Source organism: Pseudorca crassidens, chromosome 1 (genome assembly GCF_039906515.1).
Source record: "Pseudorca crassidens isolate mPseCra1 chromosome 1, mPseCra1.hap1, whole genome shotgun sequence".
Classification (NCBI taxonomy): domain Eukaryota; kingdom Metazoa; phylum Chordata; class Mammalia; order Artiodactyla; family Delphinidae; genus Pseudorca; species Pseudorca crassidens.
In genome coordinates this window covers 33,233,053-33,250,120 of record NC_090296.1, presented here as the reverse complement: position 1 = coordinate 33,250,120, position 17,068 = coordinate 33,233,053, and the positions used below count along the sequence as shown (strand labels likewise).

General features: G+C 39.5%; 1 protein-coding gene across 2 annotated transcripts in view; it reads left to right on the top strand.

Annotated features, from left to right (window-relative positions):
- The first annotated feature begins 116 nt into the window (after nucleotides 1–116).
- Nucleotides 117–17,068, top strand: part of SLC39A9 (solute carrier family 39 member 9) — a 48,977-nt gene continuing 32,025 nt past the window's right edge. Inside the window, exon 1 of one of the 2 annotated variants that reach the window (XM_067732254.1) lies at nucleotides 117–936. Coding sequence is in view for 1 of the 2 variants with exons in the window: in XM_067732246.1 (XP_067588347.1) it covers nucleotides 841–936 (96 nt within the window). In the remaining variant the exon portion in view is untranslated. The remainder of the gene's footprint in view (nucleotides 937–17,068) is intronic. The other variant, XM_067732246.1, reaches the window with a different exon arrangement.

The window sequence follows — 17,068 nt, the reverse complement described above, 5'->3', positions numbered from 1 at the left end:
ATAGAGAGTGATACAAGTCATCTTTCAATGGCCCCACTCAAAAATGGCGGCAGTATAAGAATCCCGGGGCATAGGTCAGTTGTAACCCGGAAGTACCCTTCTAAAGGAGGGGGTGGTAGGGCAATCCGGAAGTGGAGTAATGAAGAGGTGCCACTTGGCGGCCATGGCAGCTGTAGTATCGGTGGCTCCGGGTCAAGGCCCCGCGGAGTGGAGTAACATGGGCAGCACTGGGTATAGGGCAGAGACAGCTTTGTATCAGCTTCGCTACTGAACCCCTAAGGCCCATCGTTAGAAATCTGCAGGACTCCTTTCCTCATTCTAGACTCGGAAGAGAGTTTGCCGGGATTGGTGGGCTGGTCCCAGACCAGCCTAAGGATCACAGGCGGGGCGGCCCCGGGGAGATAGGGCCGCTGGAAGAACGAACGAGTTCGCTTGGGCTTTCGTGCTTTTCTGCTGCCGTCTGGAACGCTGTTCGTGGAGGAAGTAGGCCCATTGTGCTACCCTTATTCCGACGACTGAAGAAATCGCTCACTCTTATATTTCCCATTGACTTTTCTCATCTGTTAACCCACGGGAATCCAGTGACTGGTATCGGAAAATTTACGGGCAGGGGCCTAAAATTGCTGAAAGTTCTCTCTGGTGCTAGTATTAGCAAAAAGGGGCTGTTTCCAGGTACGTTCAAGAGAAAAGTGCCTCGTGAACACATCTGCCTGTGGGGAGGACCAAAGAACTGAAAGTCCACTTGTTATCTTTGAACAACCACACGCGTTTAAGAACCTAAGCACCCTTCGAAGCCTCGAGAATTTGTAGGCTGGTGGTGGGTGAATAAAGGAGGGCAGAATGGAGGATTTCATCTCCATTAGTCTGCTGTCTCTGGCTATGTTGGTGGGATGTTACGTGGCTGGAATCATTCCTTTGGCTGTTAATTTCTCGGAGGTAAGAAGTTCTCAATTTTCTGTTAGCTGTCAGGATGGCAGCTAGGAAGTAGTGACAGTTGTAAAGGGAAGCTGCTTCCCCAGTTAATATCAGAGTTAAAGGTCTTATTAAGGAAGACTATCTTTTCGAAAGATGCACAACATGTAATAATAGAAACAAACCTTCTCTTCATCACTACAGTTCATAACGGGGGTGGGTGGATCCACTGAAGATTCTGGAATACTCTGAACTCGCTGAAATTGCATACCAAAATTTGGGACTCTGTGCATTTTACGGGAGAGAGGCACCATAATGTTCTTTTGATACCCAGAAGTTCCAAAGAATCAAGATTCTAGATTGCAATCAAAATATAAATGGAGAATGTTGTTTGTCCATATGAGTTGAAATCAATATAACTTCTCTTTTTGAGAAAATCAAGCAAAGCTTTTTGGGGAAAGGTATTTTTTTGGATACCTGTAATAAGAATGAAGTAAGAAGAACACTAAATTAGATTGTTCTTAAGTCACATTTCCTTTTAAAGAAGGAGACCATTGAATGGGTTTTTGAAGTTGTTTTCAAATGTTTGTTTAGAAATGAATTTTTTGTTAATATGGTTTGACATTTTGTTTAATTTATTTGATTCTTTATCGTTACTTGAACAAACATTAACAGGGAAGAATGATGAAAGCATTTTTCAATGAAAGTGCAGATAGGTTCTTCAGGTTGTCATAAGGAGTTCACAACATGCATAGCGCTCAAAGATTGAGGGAGAAAAACTACTACATTCAGGATTTCTTGAGTATACCTTGGGGTTCAGCAGTAAGATAGTTTCACTGCCAGTCCTGAAAGTGCTTTCAAAGAAAAGGGGAGTGGAGAATGGCCTGAAGTATTGATATAAAGGAAAGGTATAGGTGAGGTGTGAGGTGGGCCTTGAGGAAACCTGAGGAAAGAGGAGGCATTTATTGCTAGTAAAGAAAATAACCTGTGGGTGAGAAAGAAGGCGGAACTAGGCATTATGAGTTTGAGAAATAAAGCCCACAGCCAGATAGAAGGGGGACTTGAATTGCTGCTGCTCCTTTTCCGTTTCCTTTTTTTATCCGTTCCTTTCAGCATCTAATTATAACATTGAGCTACAATGTTTTGAACATATACATTACTTAATTTCATTTAAAAAACCCAGTGAGGTGCAGATGAGGAGACTGACATTTAGATCATGTAACTTGGACGAGTTCATCAAGTGTGTTAGAGTCACAGCTGTTTGTTCAGTCTCTGTTTTTCTGACTCAGAGCAGTTCTTAGCCACTCTGTCCCTTGTGGCAGAGGTAGCAAACTGGTAGCCCCAAATCTAGCCTACAGACTTACTTTATTAGATTAGCAGAATGTTAATTTTATTATTATTGGTTTTTGTCTTTATTCCTCAAGGTAACAGTTGGCTAGAGCTGAGTAGTGGTAGATTGTCACGGTCCTTCTTGGCTGTGAAGCCTACTTCACTCATTTGGGCTACCTGCCTGCCCAGTCCTTTGTGAACCTGCTCTCTCTCCTCTGGCATAAATCATATTTTCTTATAACTACAGTAGAATTGAGTTGATATTATTAGAGCTGACACTTGTGAAGTTTAAGTTGGTTTGTATATTTAAAAACTTATTGAGATAACATTTATCAAGAATTATAATTAATTCAAATGAAGAACTGATAGAACTTTTTATTTCTATAAAATTCTTAGACCTTTTCCAGTTTCAGTATTTTCTCAAACTGTCTTGAGTGATTTTTGCAATATGCAGGTATACGCTATCTTCTTTTCTCACTGAAGGAAATGTGTACGTGAGTGGTGTAATTAACTAGGCTATTAATAAGGATAATTAGTATGATATGTCACTTACGGCTTTCTAAATGGATGACCGAATGGTCTTTTTCCAGATGCAGGTCTTGAAATGCTATAAGTCACCATTCATAATATCTGTTCATTATTACAGCAGTAACTGCATTTTGAGCTGTTAGGACAAAAATAAAAGTTATGTGTAACTTAGTTAAAGACATTTTAGAATTCAACTGGTGATTTTTATCTCCTAGGAATTAGCATTTTTTTCCTAGACAAATTATACTATTATTATAGATCAATGTATTGCGAAACTAGTGAGATGATAAATGTGTAAAAAATAAACTTCAGGGCTTCCCTGGTGGCGCAGTGGTTGAGAGTCCGCCTGCCGATGCAGGGGACACGGGTTCGTGCCGCGGTCCGGGAAGATCCCACATGCCACGGAGCGGCTGTGCCCATGAGCCATGGCCGCTGAGCCTGCGCGTCCGGAGCCTGTGCTCCGCAACGGGAGAGGCCACAACAGTGAGAGGCCCGCGTACTGCAAAAATAAAATAAAATAAAATAAACTTCATTCATGGAGACTAGGAAGCACAGTTTATACCCTTAGAGAATAGCTCCCCTAACTCCTACATTGGCTAAACAACTTTTCTTTTTAAGGAAGTCTAGCTTTTCTTGGGGACTGGAGTTATTATAAATAAAAGGACCAATAAACCTAATTTATTTTGCGGTTCACTTTCATTTATATGAAAAGATTCGCTTTTTATTCATGTTCTTAATCTGTCTGCTCCTTTGTCATTCCAAACTTTTTTCTTCAGAATTTCTCAGAGCAGGAATAAAAGATCAATAAAGCCATTAATTATGGCAGGATTAGTATTTAGAAATGAGTTGAAATCAAGTAGTCTGAAATTGCCGTAGCAGTGGTGTCTAGCTGCCATATCTGACCGTCAAGAGGTTTGTGTGGCATTGATTTTTTTGGTCACTTTCTCCACTGCCTTGCCCCCCAACCAACTTTCTTGATGCTTTTGTAACTTCCTTATGCCTAAATGACTTCTAAAACAAAGGAACAAAATCTCTGATTCTCAAATGCATTTATAAGTGGCTGATAATCACGATGCTTTCTTCTTCAGCATATGGGCAGGAGAAAAATTAAACTTGTAAAGGCAGCCAGAACATGCTTTACACAAATGAGGTTTTGTCGGATGAGAGAGTTGGACACAGTAGTGTAGTACTATATTGTGTTTTAAGATTCAGTTGTTAATGAGTAGTTTTCTTTGATTCTAAATGAAAATGCTACATAAGTAGGTTGAGAGCCTGCAACTTAACATTACCTGGGATCAACCCAGCTTAGCAGGTGCTCTGATTGAGGAATGAAGTTCAGATATAAATGATGGCCAGAGTGAGATTTTATACTGATGGTCTGGGGATTGTCATTTACCTGAGCATGTCTCCTTTTTGTCACAGAGCTGGGAAAGCAAAGTATTTGCACCAGAGCTCTAGGGCAGCACTCCTCAAATTCTCTGGTGCATGCCAGTTCTTGTTTAACTTCCATTCCATTGCAGAGCAATATACTTGTGGAAATGAAATACTAAGGAAATGAAGTGGATAAAAGGCATACAGGGCTTGCCTGGTGGCTCAGTGGTTAAGAATCTGCCTGCCAATGCAGGGGACACGGGTTCGAGCCCTGGTCCAGGAAGATCCCACACTCCCAGAGCAGCTAAGCCTGTGCGCCACTACTGAGCCTGCGTGCCACAACTACTAAAGTCCACACGCCTAGAGCCAGTGCTCCGTAGCAAGAGAAGCCACTGCAATGAGAAGCCCACGCACCACAGCAAAGAGTAGCCCCTGCTCGCCGCAACTAGAGAAAGCCCACGCACAGCAACGAAGACCTAACACAGCCAAAAATAATTTTAAAAAAAAGCATACAAAATACAAGCCCAAATGCAGTATTGTGAGATTTAACAGACATACAATTACTCCTATAACTGTAAATATCATATTGCTATAAAACTTTTTGAAGACTTTCTCTCATTTCGTACTTTTCTTGTTACAGGCCAGTTTGGATTATAATGCCACATTTTTCATGTGTTGAAGCAGTATAGATCCATAGATATGCAGATGAAAGTAGTGCTCTTCTTACTTCAATAAAGTTTTTAAGGTAATTAGTAATGCACTAATTTCAAAAGGAACTGTCTGAGATGGGTAGTGTAGGTCAAAATCAGTGTCTGCTTGAGCAAGCTGTTTAACATCCAACTCTTCTCTTAAATGACTTTATAGGATTGTTGTGAGGATGTAAGGAAATAACATAAGCACAGGACTTAACACTGTATCTAGAACATAATAAGAACTTTAAAAAACACTGAGGATTATTCTCAGTACCAATTGTAAAAACTTTTTTAAGATTTTCATTTTTATAACTTTGTTCTAAATTATAATTTTTAAACCTTTTATTTTGGAGCAGACTTCTATTAAGGGGTAAACTCCCCCCCACCCCCAAATCATGAAACTTCTCAGCAATTTGGAATCCAAAAAGTCTTGTTTAGGGGTTGGCATTCCTGTTCACCATGAATGTTTCATTTGGAGAGGCCAGGGCTTTTCCTTTGGTCTCCCTGCTTTATAGTATTTTTCTTAGTAGTTAACTTTCTCTTCTTCATTATACTTATTCTCATTTTAAGCTTTGTTTTGTTTTTCGTGTGTTAAAGTTTTTATTTTGTGTCTAATGATAATAACTGACTCATTCATAATAAATCTCTTTGGCTCTTGAGTTACCACCAAATCAAAGGTTTGTGTCTAAAGAACGAATTTGTTCAGTATGTTTTTTCTCTGACAATTGATTATTTTTAAAATAGATTTGACAAAGTTTCATTTTTAAGGACTTTTGCATTTTCAGGTGTATTAACCTTTTATTCTTTTATGGTAATACAATAGATTTTACAGTTGTTTGGAATTTCATTTCTAAATTTTAGACTTTGAAACTTTGAATTCTCTGTAGTTTATCCATATCTGGAAAGCAATCAGTAACCTTGTCTTCCCTCAGATTATTGTCTTATATTGTTATTGTCTCATAAGTATCTTTGCTTGATAAAGCTAAGTTTGAATCAAAGTCTAGATGCAATCTGATTCAATATTATTTTCCTGAAAAAGTTATATGGATAAACATCATTGACATTTATCTGCATAATAATATTAATAATAGTTAATGCGTATTGAGCTCCCTCTATGTACCAGGCAATGATGTGCATTATCTTGTTTAATCCTCAGGATGAGACTATGAGATAGATACTCAGGCTTGAAGACATCACATACCTGGTAGAGGTGGGATTTGAACTAAGTCAGTTTGATTACCAGTCCAAAGCACTTGACCATTAGATGATATTTTCTTTCCTAATAAACATTGTAAAGAAGGAATGAAAATATTATGGATCTAAATCAGCACCTTTAGCTCCCCCAACTAGGAATATCTTGCATCACTAACATTTTACCTTCCAGAGTGTATCTCATGCCTTGTGCTTACTCAGTGTAGCAGAATTAAAACTACTGAGGTAAACAATCTCTGAATACCATTGAAACCTAAAAGAAAGACTGAATATGTCTTAGATGCCCTTTAAATTAGCACCTGCCAAATTGGAATCTGAAGCAGTTCTCATTTCAAACTATTCAAGATTAACTTCACACTCGATATCTCGATATCTTCATAGTTTAGTCATTCTAAATTGTGCTCTTCAAGAATTGACATCCTTTTTGAGGGAAGAAGACCTGAACTGGATTCAGAATGCTTCTGTATGACAGTCTTAACCTCTCCTCTCATTGAAGAATTTAGATGTGAGACTTTGTTGAATGACAGTGAAGTTTAAGAGCCTCTGTAGCTCAGTTTGGAATTCCAAGTAATAAGTAGTAATGCTAACCATGAGTACAGGTATTTCTTAAAACTTATGATGGAATTATAAAAATCTCAATTCTCCTTTAATACTAATATTCAATGTCTAACTTCATTGCAATAGAAGCAGGTATTAGTTGGTCTGCAAATTCCTCTGCCCTGATTATATGGATTTTTAAGGGACAGGGTCTTGGGGTTAACTACTAGATAATTACATTAAACAGTCGATTGTGAACCCTGTATTTATCTGGAGGTCAATTTTCTATTAACCAAAAAATTATACCCTAGCTTCCGCACCTTGTTGTATATGTTCCTTTCATTAATTCTTTATGCATTTGACAAAGGCAAGTTGGGGAAAGAAGACAGGTGCTAAAAGCAAAAGATGAAACAATGAAATAGGTTTTATAGAGAAGCAGTTTAGCATGGTGCTTAAGAGTATAGATTCTGGAGCTAGACTGTGTAGGTTCAGATCATGGCTCTGCCATTTGCTGGCTTTGTGAGCCGGGACAAATTACTTGAACTTTCGCTGCCTCTGTTGTACAAAGTGGGGTTAATAGAAGTATCTACCTTATAGGATTATTGTGAGGATTAAATGAGTTAATATATGTAAGGTGATTATAATTGAACGTGCCTGGCTTAGTAAGTACTTAGTGAATATTATTATTAATAGAGGTGAAGGAAAAGAATATTGATAGCACCTCTGTTATGCAGAACTTGTCCATCCAGAAGCCTCAGCAATCTAAAGGACTAGAAAAGTCTCTGATTAGCTAAATAGATAGCCTTAAGAGCAAGCACTTTACTTGCTGTCTACTGTTCTTGGCTCTCACTTGGCTCCTGTGTAACTTTTTGTGTAATTTTAGTAAGCTGGTGTGCCAGTTATCAATTTATTGCCTCTCAGCTCCAAATTCACTCTTCATTAGCTACGCTGCAAAAATGGATGTGGGCCCTTTAAATATTTTTCCTTTGCCAGCTGGCACAATGTTAAGCTTTGTCAGTAGAGGATACTGGAGAGAAGTTGTAAGGAGAAGGGGTTTTCCCTCTTGGTTCTGGCATGCTTGCTCAGCAGGCCTCCTAGGTGACTTGATTCCTGTAGCACAGCCAGCCTCACCAGTGTCCAGCTTCTGCACTGCAGGTGGCTTTCAAAGCCCCAGACTCCTGCTGAACACACAGCTTCTCCAGCACCCAGCAGTCAGGAGTTCCCACTGGCAACCCCGTCTTGGGTGGTTTTATAGGAGAGTCTCTCTGGTGAGACACTTTCCCATGAACAGTTTTCCCAACACCCTAGAGTACAGATTTCCAGTGAGTTAACACCAGTGTGGCACCACAGAAACTTCTCTGCTTGTGATATTGTGATTTATAATAAGAAGTATGTATTTGCTTTTCCTGGCACAGAGTTCCTAAAACCCTTGGAATTTCCTAAATGATAAGAGCCATAAAGGTGTCTTATTATGTGAATGAGGTGACTTTTGGAAAGCCACTAGGTAACCTAAGGATGGGGGCTTGTCACCTGGAGAACCAACCACATGATTCCAAGGGTTGGAACTTAACAGTCCCACCAGGGAGGGGAAAGGGGATGGAGGTTGAATGAATCGTCAGTGGCCAGTGATTTAATCAATCATGCCTATGTAATGAAGCCTCCATAAAACCCCAAAGGATAGGGTTTGGAGATCTGGTTCGGTGAACACATGGAGGTGCTAGGAGAGTTGCATGCCCAGAGAGCATGGAAGCTCCGTGACCTTTCCCCATACCTTGCTTATGAATCTCTTATATCTGGCTGTTCTTGAGTTATATTCTTTTATAATAAACAGGTAATCTAGTAGGTAAAATGTTTTTCTGAGTTCTGTGAGCTACTCTAGCCAATTAATTGAACCCAAGGAACCTCTGACCTATAGCTAGTTGGTCAGAAGCACTGATAACAACCTGGACTTGGAACTGGCATCTGAAATGGCAGGGGGCCAGTCTTGTAGGACCTGATGCTATTTCCGGATAGTGTTAGAATTGAACTGAATTGTGGGACACCCTACTGGTGTCCAAGCATTGCTTGGTCTAGGGAAACCCCACCACCACACATATACCTTGGAATTGGTCCCAGACCTTTTACTGCTGTTCATTGAGCCCCAGCCATGCCCTCTCCAGCAGAGTTTGGATCTCAACCCCTATGAGACCTCTTCTTTGAGCAAATCTTATTTTGGTCCTGGGTAGTCACTGCTCCTTTTAGCTGCAGTTCTTATGTTCTTCAGAGTTCTTTCTTACTGGTTAATTTCTCATTATTCCAGTTCCCCCCCCCCCCTTTTTTTTTTTGCGGTACACGGGCCTCTCACTGTTGTGGCCTCTCCTGTTGCGGAGCACAGGCTCCGGGCGCGCAGGCTCAGTGGCCATGGCTCACGGGCCTAGCCGCTCCGCGGCATGTGGGATCTTCCCAGACCGGGGCTCGAACCCGTGTCCCCTGCATCGGCAGGTGGACTCTCAACCACTGCGCCACCAGGGAAGCCCTCCAGTCCCCTTTTATAGTTACTCGTTGTATTAAATTTTTCTGGTTCAGATTACTTTATGACTTCCATTTCTTGATTGAACCCTGACTAATACAGCTAGGTAACGGGTCATAAAATCATAGAAGTATTGAGGCTGAACAGTGAATCAGGCCTGGAGGAAGATAAAATGGTTCAAGTGTCATGATGTGTGGCAGCTAACCTCCACTGTCAGTGCCTGGGAGTCTAAGGGAGTCGTGAGAACCGTGGTCAACTGTGGCACAGAAGAGCATGTGCCATTTGATGACACCAGCCCTGCTGTTGTCAAATCTTCCTACTTTTCAGAAGTTGGAAATCTGGATTCTTATATGAACCTTCTAAATTTTATACTTTGGCTACTAATTCAAATATTATTGCGTCGCTGTGTGCGTCAAAAAACCTGTGTTTTGGACTTCCCTGGTGGCGCAGTGGTTAAGAATCCGCCTGCCAATGCAGGAGACGTGGGTTCGAACCCTGGTCCCGGAAGATCCCACGTGCCACGGAGCAACTAAGCCCGTGTGCCACAACTACTGAGCCTGTGCTCTATGGCGCACGTGCCGCAACTACTGAGCCCATTGCTGCAACTACTGAAGCCCGTGTGCCTAGAGGCCGTGCTCTGCAACAAGAGAAGCCACCGCAATGAGAAGCCTGCGCACTGCAATGAAGAGTAGCCCCCCGCTCGCTGCAACTAGAGAAAGCCCGCATGCAGTAACAAAAACCCAACACAGCCAAAAACGAAACGAAACAAAACCAAAAAAACCCCTATGTTTTGAACTGCCAGTCTCAATCCTCTGGGCTGGACTGTCTGATTTCTAAGCTCTCTGTAAAGTAGAAAGAGCAAACTAGAAGGGGTGGGGCAACAAGTAGAGGAAATAAGTCACAGCACGACAACAAGGGGGGAGACTGAAAAACATTTCAAATTACTACAAAACCTAAGTGTTTTGTAGTAATTTGAAGTGTTACTATGTGTTTAGAACCACTTGGTAAAGGGGAAAACATCTCTACGTGCATATTAAGGGCACTGTGCTCTCTAAGCCCACCACGGTATAATAATTAATAATAACAGTAGCTACAGTATCAACTCATGTGTCAAGTTCTGCACTGATTTTACAGTAACCTTGAAAGGGAAGAATTCTTACCCTGTTTATAGATGATGAAACTGAGCCTCAGGGTTTACTAAGTTCAAAGCCACTGTTTATATAGCCTCTAATTAAATGAACAAAAAAAATTTTTTTAAGCCTGGCTATATAATAGGGATTCTTTGTGGCAAATTTAAAAAATATGATAATGTGTAAAAAGAAAATAAAATCATCCATTATCCCACTGTCCAGTGAGAATCACCAGTAACATTTTTGTTTCTTTTCATTCTTTTTTTTTCTATTTGTTTGCATTTTTAATATGGTTGATTATGTGGTATATGTATAAATTTACATTTCCCCTTCTTTTACCTGGTAATTATAAACATTTTCCTTTATTATTAAAATCATGTTCTATGCACTTTTTTGGGGTGGGGGGCATGCTGCGCGGCTTGTGGAATCCAGGGATTGAACCTGGGCCCTTGGCAGTGAAAGTGCCAAGTCCTAACCACTGGACCACCAGGGAATTCCCTATAGGCACTTTTTTTTTTTTTGGGCTGTATTGGGTCTTCATTGCTGCGTGCAGGCTTTCTCTAGTTGCCGCAAGTGGGGGCTACTCTTAGTTGCGGTGTGCAGGCTTCTCATTGCGGTGGCTTCTCTGTTGTGGAACGCAGGATCTAGGCGCGGCAGGCTTCAGTAGTTGTGGCACGTGGGCTCAGTAGTTGTGGCTCGCGGGCTGTAGAGCACAGGCTCCATAGTTGTGACGCATGGGCTTCGTTGCGCCACGGCATGTGGGATCTTCCCGGACCAGGGCTCGAACCTGTGTCCCCTGCCTTGGCAGGCAGATTCTTAACCACTACGCCACCAGGGAAGTCCCCTATAGGCACTTTTTAATGTCTTCATTACGTTCAGTTATTTTACATGCAGAAATTCTTATTATGCATTTAATTTGTTTTCAAGTTTCTGCTATGATAATAGTGTTGAATGAATATTTTTGTGTCTAAAGCTATGACCATATTTCAGATTATTTCCTCAGGGGTAGAATGACAGGATTAAAGAGCATAAACATCTTCAAGAAGGTTCTCAATCTATATTACCAGTTTTTTTAAATGCATTTTTTTTCAACAAATGCAAATGACACTGTGTTCTCACAAACACTGAGTACTATCATTTTTAATTTTTAAAACTTTGCTAATTCGATAGAGAAAATGTAGTTTATTATTTTAATTTTCTCAGTTCAGTCAAACTTCTTATGTATTAATAATATAATATTTCATTGCCAGTGTTTTCCCAGGTCTTTCCCATGCATCAATGGGTTTTTGTTTGTTTTTGTAGTCACATCTAACAATCTTACGGGATTTCCTTTTATTTTTAGAAAGGACTCATACAAAAAGACAAGTTAGTCTTGTTTTCCAAGATTGAAGGAAGTGGCATCAATAAAGTATTGCTTGTTCTTACCTCTATGTCAAGTGAATTAGGAAAGGGGAAGCCTATATGCCACTGGCATAATGGCAACTGTGGTAGCATTGTTCACTTGAACTTCTGTCCAAGTATCTGGGTTTTGTTTTGTGATTCTTGTGGAGGAGGGGCTTAGAAGCATTTACTGCATGCTACTGATGAGGCTGAAGATAAGTAATAATGACAACTACTCTGTGCTAAATGTGCTAACATCATACTCCTACATGATGGTGGTAGTAGTGGCAGCCCTGAAGGATATTGAACTTGCTCAGTATCACAGAGCCACTACTTAGAGGCAGGAAGCTTTTTGGCATCTTGCCTCAGTTGTAAGGACTTGAAGAATCGTGTTCATATTTGAGTTTTCTTCGTTATCTGTTACTGACACTTAGCAGCAGATAATGTAGTAGTTAAATTGACATTAGGAAGTATCTCCTTGAAGCAGGCTTATTTGTAAGAATATGGAGAAAGAAAGCCTTTGTTGCTTGAACAAGAGTTACTTTGTGCCCTATGATATTTCATCTCTTCAGTGCCTGGAGCTTTGAAGGAATCAGTCTCATAACATGAGATGCATCTTTGATTTTTTAGGAAACTATAGTTGCTGCTTTCAGAACTAACATGAACATGGTATAAGGGAGATTGAAATAAACAATCTTCGGTATTAAAAGCTTTTAAAATTATCAGCATGCGTTTAGTTGAACCAAATAATTTATTGACTATTTCTATGAGCAAGGAAAGAAAAACCGTTTAACTACCTTGGTGTCTGCCAAGAAAACTAAACTGACTTCAAAGCTTTGCACTGCACTGATAGCTAATGGCATTGAATACAAACTGTTGTTTTAATTAATACTTTTGGTCAATCGTTTGGCTTAGTCAGGCTACAGATGTGAAATTGTAAAATGAGATATCATAAAATGAATGACATTGCACAGTTCATGCCTCTCTTGAGCAAATATTTCATTTCTCCACCAGAAACTATTGCTTTGGGAACTCTTTTCATCTTGGACCAACACTTGGAATTTGTAGTTCTTCATTTAAATACACCCTTTTAGTGATTTACCATAAGCAAAGGAGGGAACCATAAGCAAAATGTCAGCATTTTAACTTTGACATGTACATAGTTTTGAGATTAAATAACAAGTTGTGAAGTTGTGTGAAAGAATACAGCTGTACAAATAACATGGAGCCACATCTCAAGTGCTTGAAATAAGTAAGATTGAGTCTAAAATGATTTAGGTAGTTAACAAAATTTTTTAAAGAAAAATTGAAACTATACCCCTTGACAATTATGCCTATTTTTTGACTATTGATTTTTTTCATCACAAGTGTTGCCTCTATAATTAGGTTGCTGTAAGAAAGTTAGTACACATTTATCAAGCTGATGAAAGTTATGTAGAATAAATAATCTTTATATCGCTTTGCTGAAGATTGAAACAGTGACTGAACAGTGATTGAAACAGTGCTGAAGATTGAAACAAGGTTTTGAGCTCCTTGGAAATAAAACAGTTGTCATTTAAGGTATTTGCATGAATGAGACAGATGACAGCATTGCCTCACATTTACTATGATGGAATTCTATTATGGTTCTTCATTATATGTACTTTAATACCCCTTGAGCCAAAGGATAAATTCTGAATCAAATAACCACTGAAAATTCTAGATATGGTTATGCTTTTAAGGGACTTTTTCCCTTAAAAGGCCTATTTCCTAGCACAAGTATTCTAAAGAGGTTCCAGTGCATTCATATATTTGTTGATATTAAAGGCCAGTGGAGTGGCAGATACCAAGTCCCCAGTGCCTTGCATGATGCTGGGCATTTCATTCATTCTCTTAGTATATGTTTAGGGGAGAATCTGTTATGTGCCAGATACTGTTCTATAAACTGAGTATTCAGCAGGAAATTAAAAACAAAAGTTTCTGCCTTCGGCTTCCCTGGTGGCGCGGTGGTTGAGAGTCCGCCTGCCGATGCAGGGGACACGGGTTCATGCCCCGGTCCCGGAAGATCCCACATGCCGCGGAGCGGCTGCGCCCGTGAGCCATGGCCACTGAGCCTGCGCGTCCGGAGCCTGTTGCTCCGCAACGGGAGAGGCCACAACAGTGAGAGGCCCGCGTACCGCAAAAAAACAAACAAAAAAAAAAGTTTCTGCCTTCATAGAACTTAAAGTTTTGGGGTAAGGAGTTCCAGGAACAAACATAAGTTTGTTCAATTTAGTTAACTTAGTTAAACATAGGAAGTTTAACTTCATTTGGTAAATTAAATGTGCTTTAATTTCAAAATAGACTGAAAACATAATACAGTAATTTTAGCTCACACTGCCTTTCCTCAGAGGAAATATTACAAAACTAGATGATTTACTCAAGTTTACCTCAATGATCTCTTTTTTACAGATTCTCAAATTCTTTTTTTTCTGACTTTTTTTTATGGTATTGTAATACAGATCTCATGCTTACACTGTTGTAGGCCAGGGTTTTCCAGGCTTTTGGATTTCACAGGTCAGTAATATATTTGAAATTCAGGAGAATTGGTAAAGGATTGCCTGCTTTAATTTTGCAAGTAAGGACACTAAAAAACAAAAACTATTGTCACCATCATTTCTTAAAAGAAAGGACATTTTAACATAAAAGAGTATGTAGGACATAATCTTAGAATAAAGAATAGTCCTCTACATTGAAGAAATAAAATGTTATGAAAAGCTCATTACATTGTCCTTATTTCTCATTTTGCCACAGACCTTTAGAAAATGTCAACAGAGAACAATTATAACTAATTGTAATTTTGGTTTTCCTCTTGATGTTGCTAAGGGATTTTTCTGACACACTATTTAAAGAGGTTGTGTGATTGGATTTTGTCTTTTTTTTAGAGGTAAATTTTATGTAATGGGTTTATGTCTCGTGCCATATGAAGGACATTGTCTTGGAATGCACAGGGCAGCAGAGTATGATGTCAAATCTAATCATGCCTCTACACTAACTAGCCTAGCTGTGTGATCTTGGGCAAATCATCCCTCATTTTTGGCTTTTGATTCTCCATCTTCATAGAGCGAGGATCATTTCTTAAATTTCTTCCAGGTCTTAAACTTGGATTCCATGTTGATAACTTTGGTAGCTAGTATCACACTTTCAAAAGTATGTGTCTAAAGATTAATAAAAATTTTTACTGTCTTTCTAAAAATTTGGACCAGGCTCCCGTTCACATTCCTTCAGCTGAGAGCATTTAATTGTTCATACATGATTAACAAAGAAGTGTAATTTCATGACTATGTACTTTAAAGATTTACCATAATTTTTTTGTAATGATATTAGCTGCACATGGAGATTTGACTGTTTTCTAGCTTGGGCCTTTGGGAAATTCTTATAAAATCTGTTGTGATAGATAATGTTCAGAAATCTGGTCCATGTAAATACGTGAATGCAATTATAAGTAATTTCATCTTAGAAACAATGTCTAAAAATATTAGATTATTTTAAATTACTTAAAATTTAAAAGACAGCATTTTAGGAGAATTATTTTTTACTTTCTTTACAGATTTGAAGCTTTTGTGTTTTTTGTAGTGTCCATAGTTATCCTGGATGGCATGTATCCCTCAGTTTTCTTAAATGGTACTATTTCAGCACCTTAATTTTGTGGTATGCAAGCCTCAAAAGCCTTCTGCTCCTGCTTGTAAAACTTGTCTCAATCTAGTGCTTCATGTGACTCCAGTGTAGAATATAATGAAGCACCTGGTAAGTGCCTTGTGAGTTTGTGGATTGATCCACAATTGTAAGCACCGCTGGTTTCTGCATGCAGTTATTTACATAAAATTCTGGTGAATGATTTTTAAGGACTATCTGAATGACAAATTAGATTAAGAAAAAAAGAATTTTTTTTTCGGCCGCAGCACGTAACTTGCAGGATCTCAGTTCCCCAACCAGGAATTGAACCCAGGCCATGGCAGTGAAAGCCCAGAATCCTAACCACTAGGCCACCAGGGAATTCCCCAAGAAAACATTTTGAAAGTGGTTTTTGGTATTCTCCATAGACCTCTGACCTTGGTTTCGAAAAACTGCCATGAAGACGCCTTGTTAAAATTGAATAGTTCTGAAATGAATCCTTTCAGAGGTCCTGGCTGAGTAAATTACTCTCCAGATAATTTTATAGAGTAAAAGGTACAAATCTTAATACAGTTTGCTGAAATGTGACAAATGTTTATAAATGTAACTCACATCCCAATCAAGATTTAGAACACTTCCATCATCCTAAAAAAATAACCTGGTGCCATTTTCCAGTTAGTCTTTTCTGCCACTGTGTAACCCTCCTGCCAGAAGCAGCCGCTGTTCTGATTTCTGTTGCCATAGATAGTTTGGCCTGCTTTTAAACTTCATGTAAATGGACTCAGTACATGCTCTCTTTGTGTAAGGCCTTTCAAACATTGGGGTGATGTTTTTGAGATTCACGTTGCTGTATGAAGCAGTCATTTTTTCCTTTTTGTTACTGATTAGTATTCCATTGTGTAAGTGTACCACAGTTTGTTTATCCATTCTGCTATTGCTGTACATCTGATTCAGATTCTGGCTATTATGGATAAAGCTTCTATGAGCATTCTTATACAAATTTTGGTGGGGACATATGCTTTCATTTCTCTTGGTAAATACCCCAAAGTGGAATTGCTGGTTTAACCTTATAGGAGATGACCAGTTTTCCAAAGTGGTTGTACCATTTTATGCTCTCACCAACAATGTATGAGAGTTCCAGTTGCTCTATATCCTTACCATCATTTAGTGTTCTCAGTCTTTTTAATTTTAGCCATTTTAGTGGGTGTGAAGAGGTATCTTACTGTAGTTTAAACTTGCACTTTCATGATGCTTAAATGATGTTGAGCACCTTTTCATGGGCTTTCTGGCCATTCATATATCTTTTGTGAAGTATCTGTTCAGTGTTTTACCCGTTTTTATTTTTTAACTTTAATTTTGTCTCTTATTGAGTTGTATTCATTCTTTATATTTCAAATACAAGTGCTTTGTCAGTGTCTTAGGTTGGGTTCCCCAGAAAACAGACTCTGAGAAGATTTGCATGCAGGAAGTTTATTGGGGAGTGCTCTTGGGAGTAACACCTGTGAAAGAATGAGCAGGATTAAGCAGATGGAGAAGTTGAACTGTCATTCAGTTGCCCCAGAGGCCTCAGATCAACCCACAGAAGGCTCTGAAGCTGGATGCCCCTTCTGAGATATTCTGAATTGAGACAAGGAGATGAGGCTTTGTACCTCCCTCCACATAGCACCAAGTGGGCTAGTCACTGGATGTGGACTGCCCTGGGAGAGGGACTATAACTTGAGGCTAGCCAGTTCCTTTGACCCAAGGGCAGTATCGCAGAGGGACTCAGCTGCAAGCCATCAGCAGGCAACAGCCCCAGCAGCTGGGGGAATAGGTGTCTCCAACCTGAAGGGGGC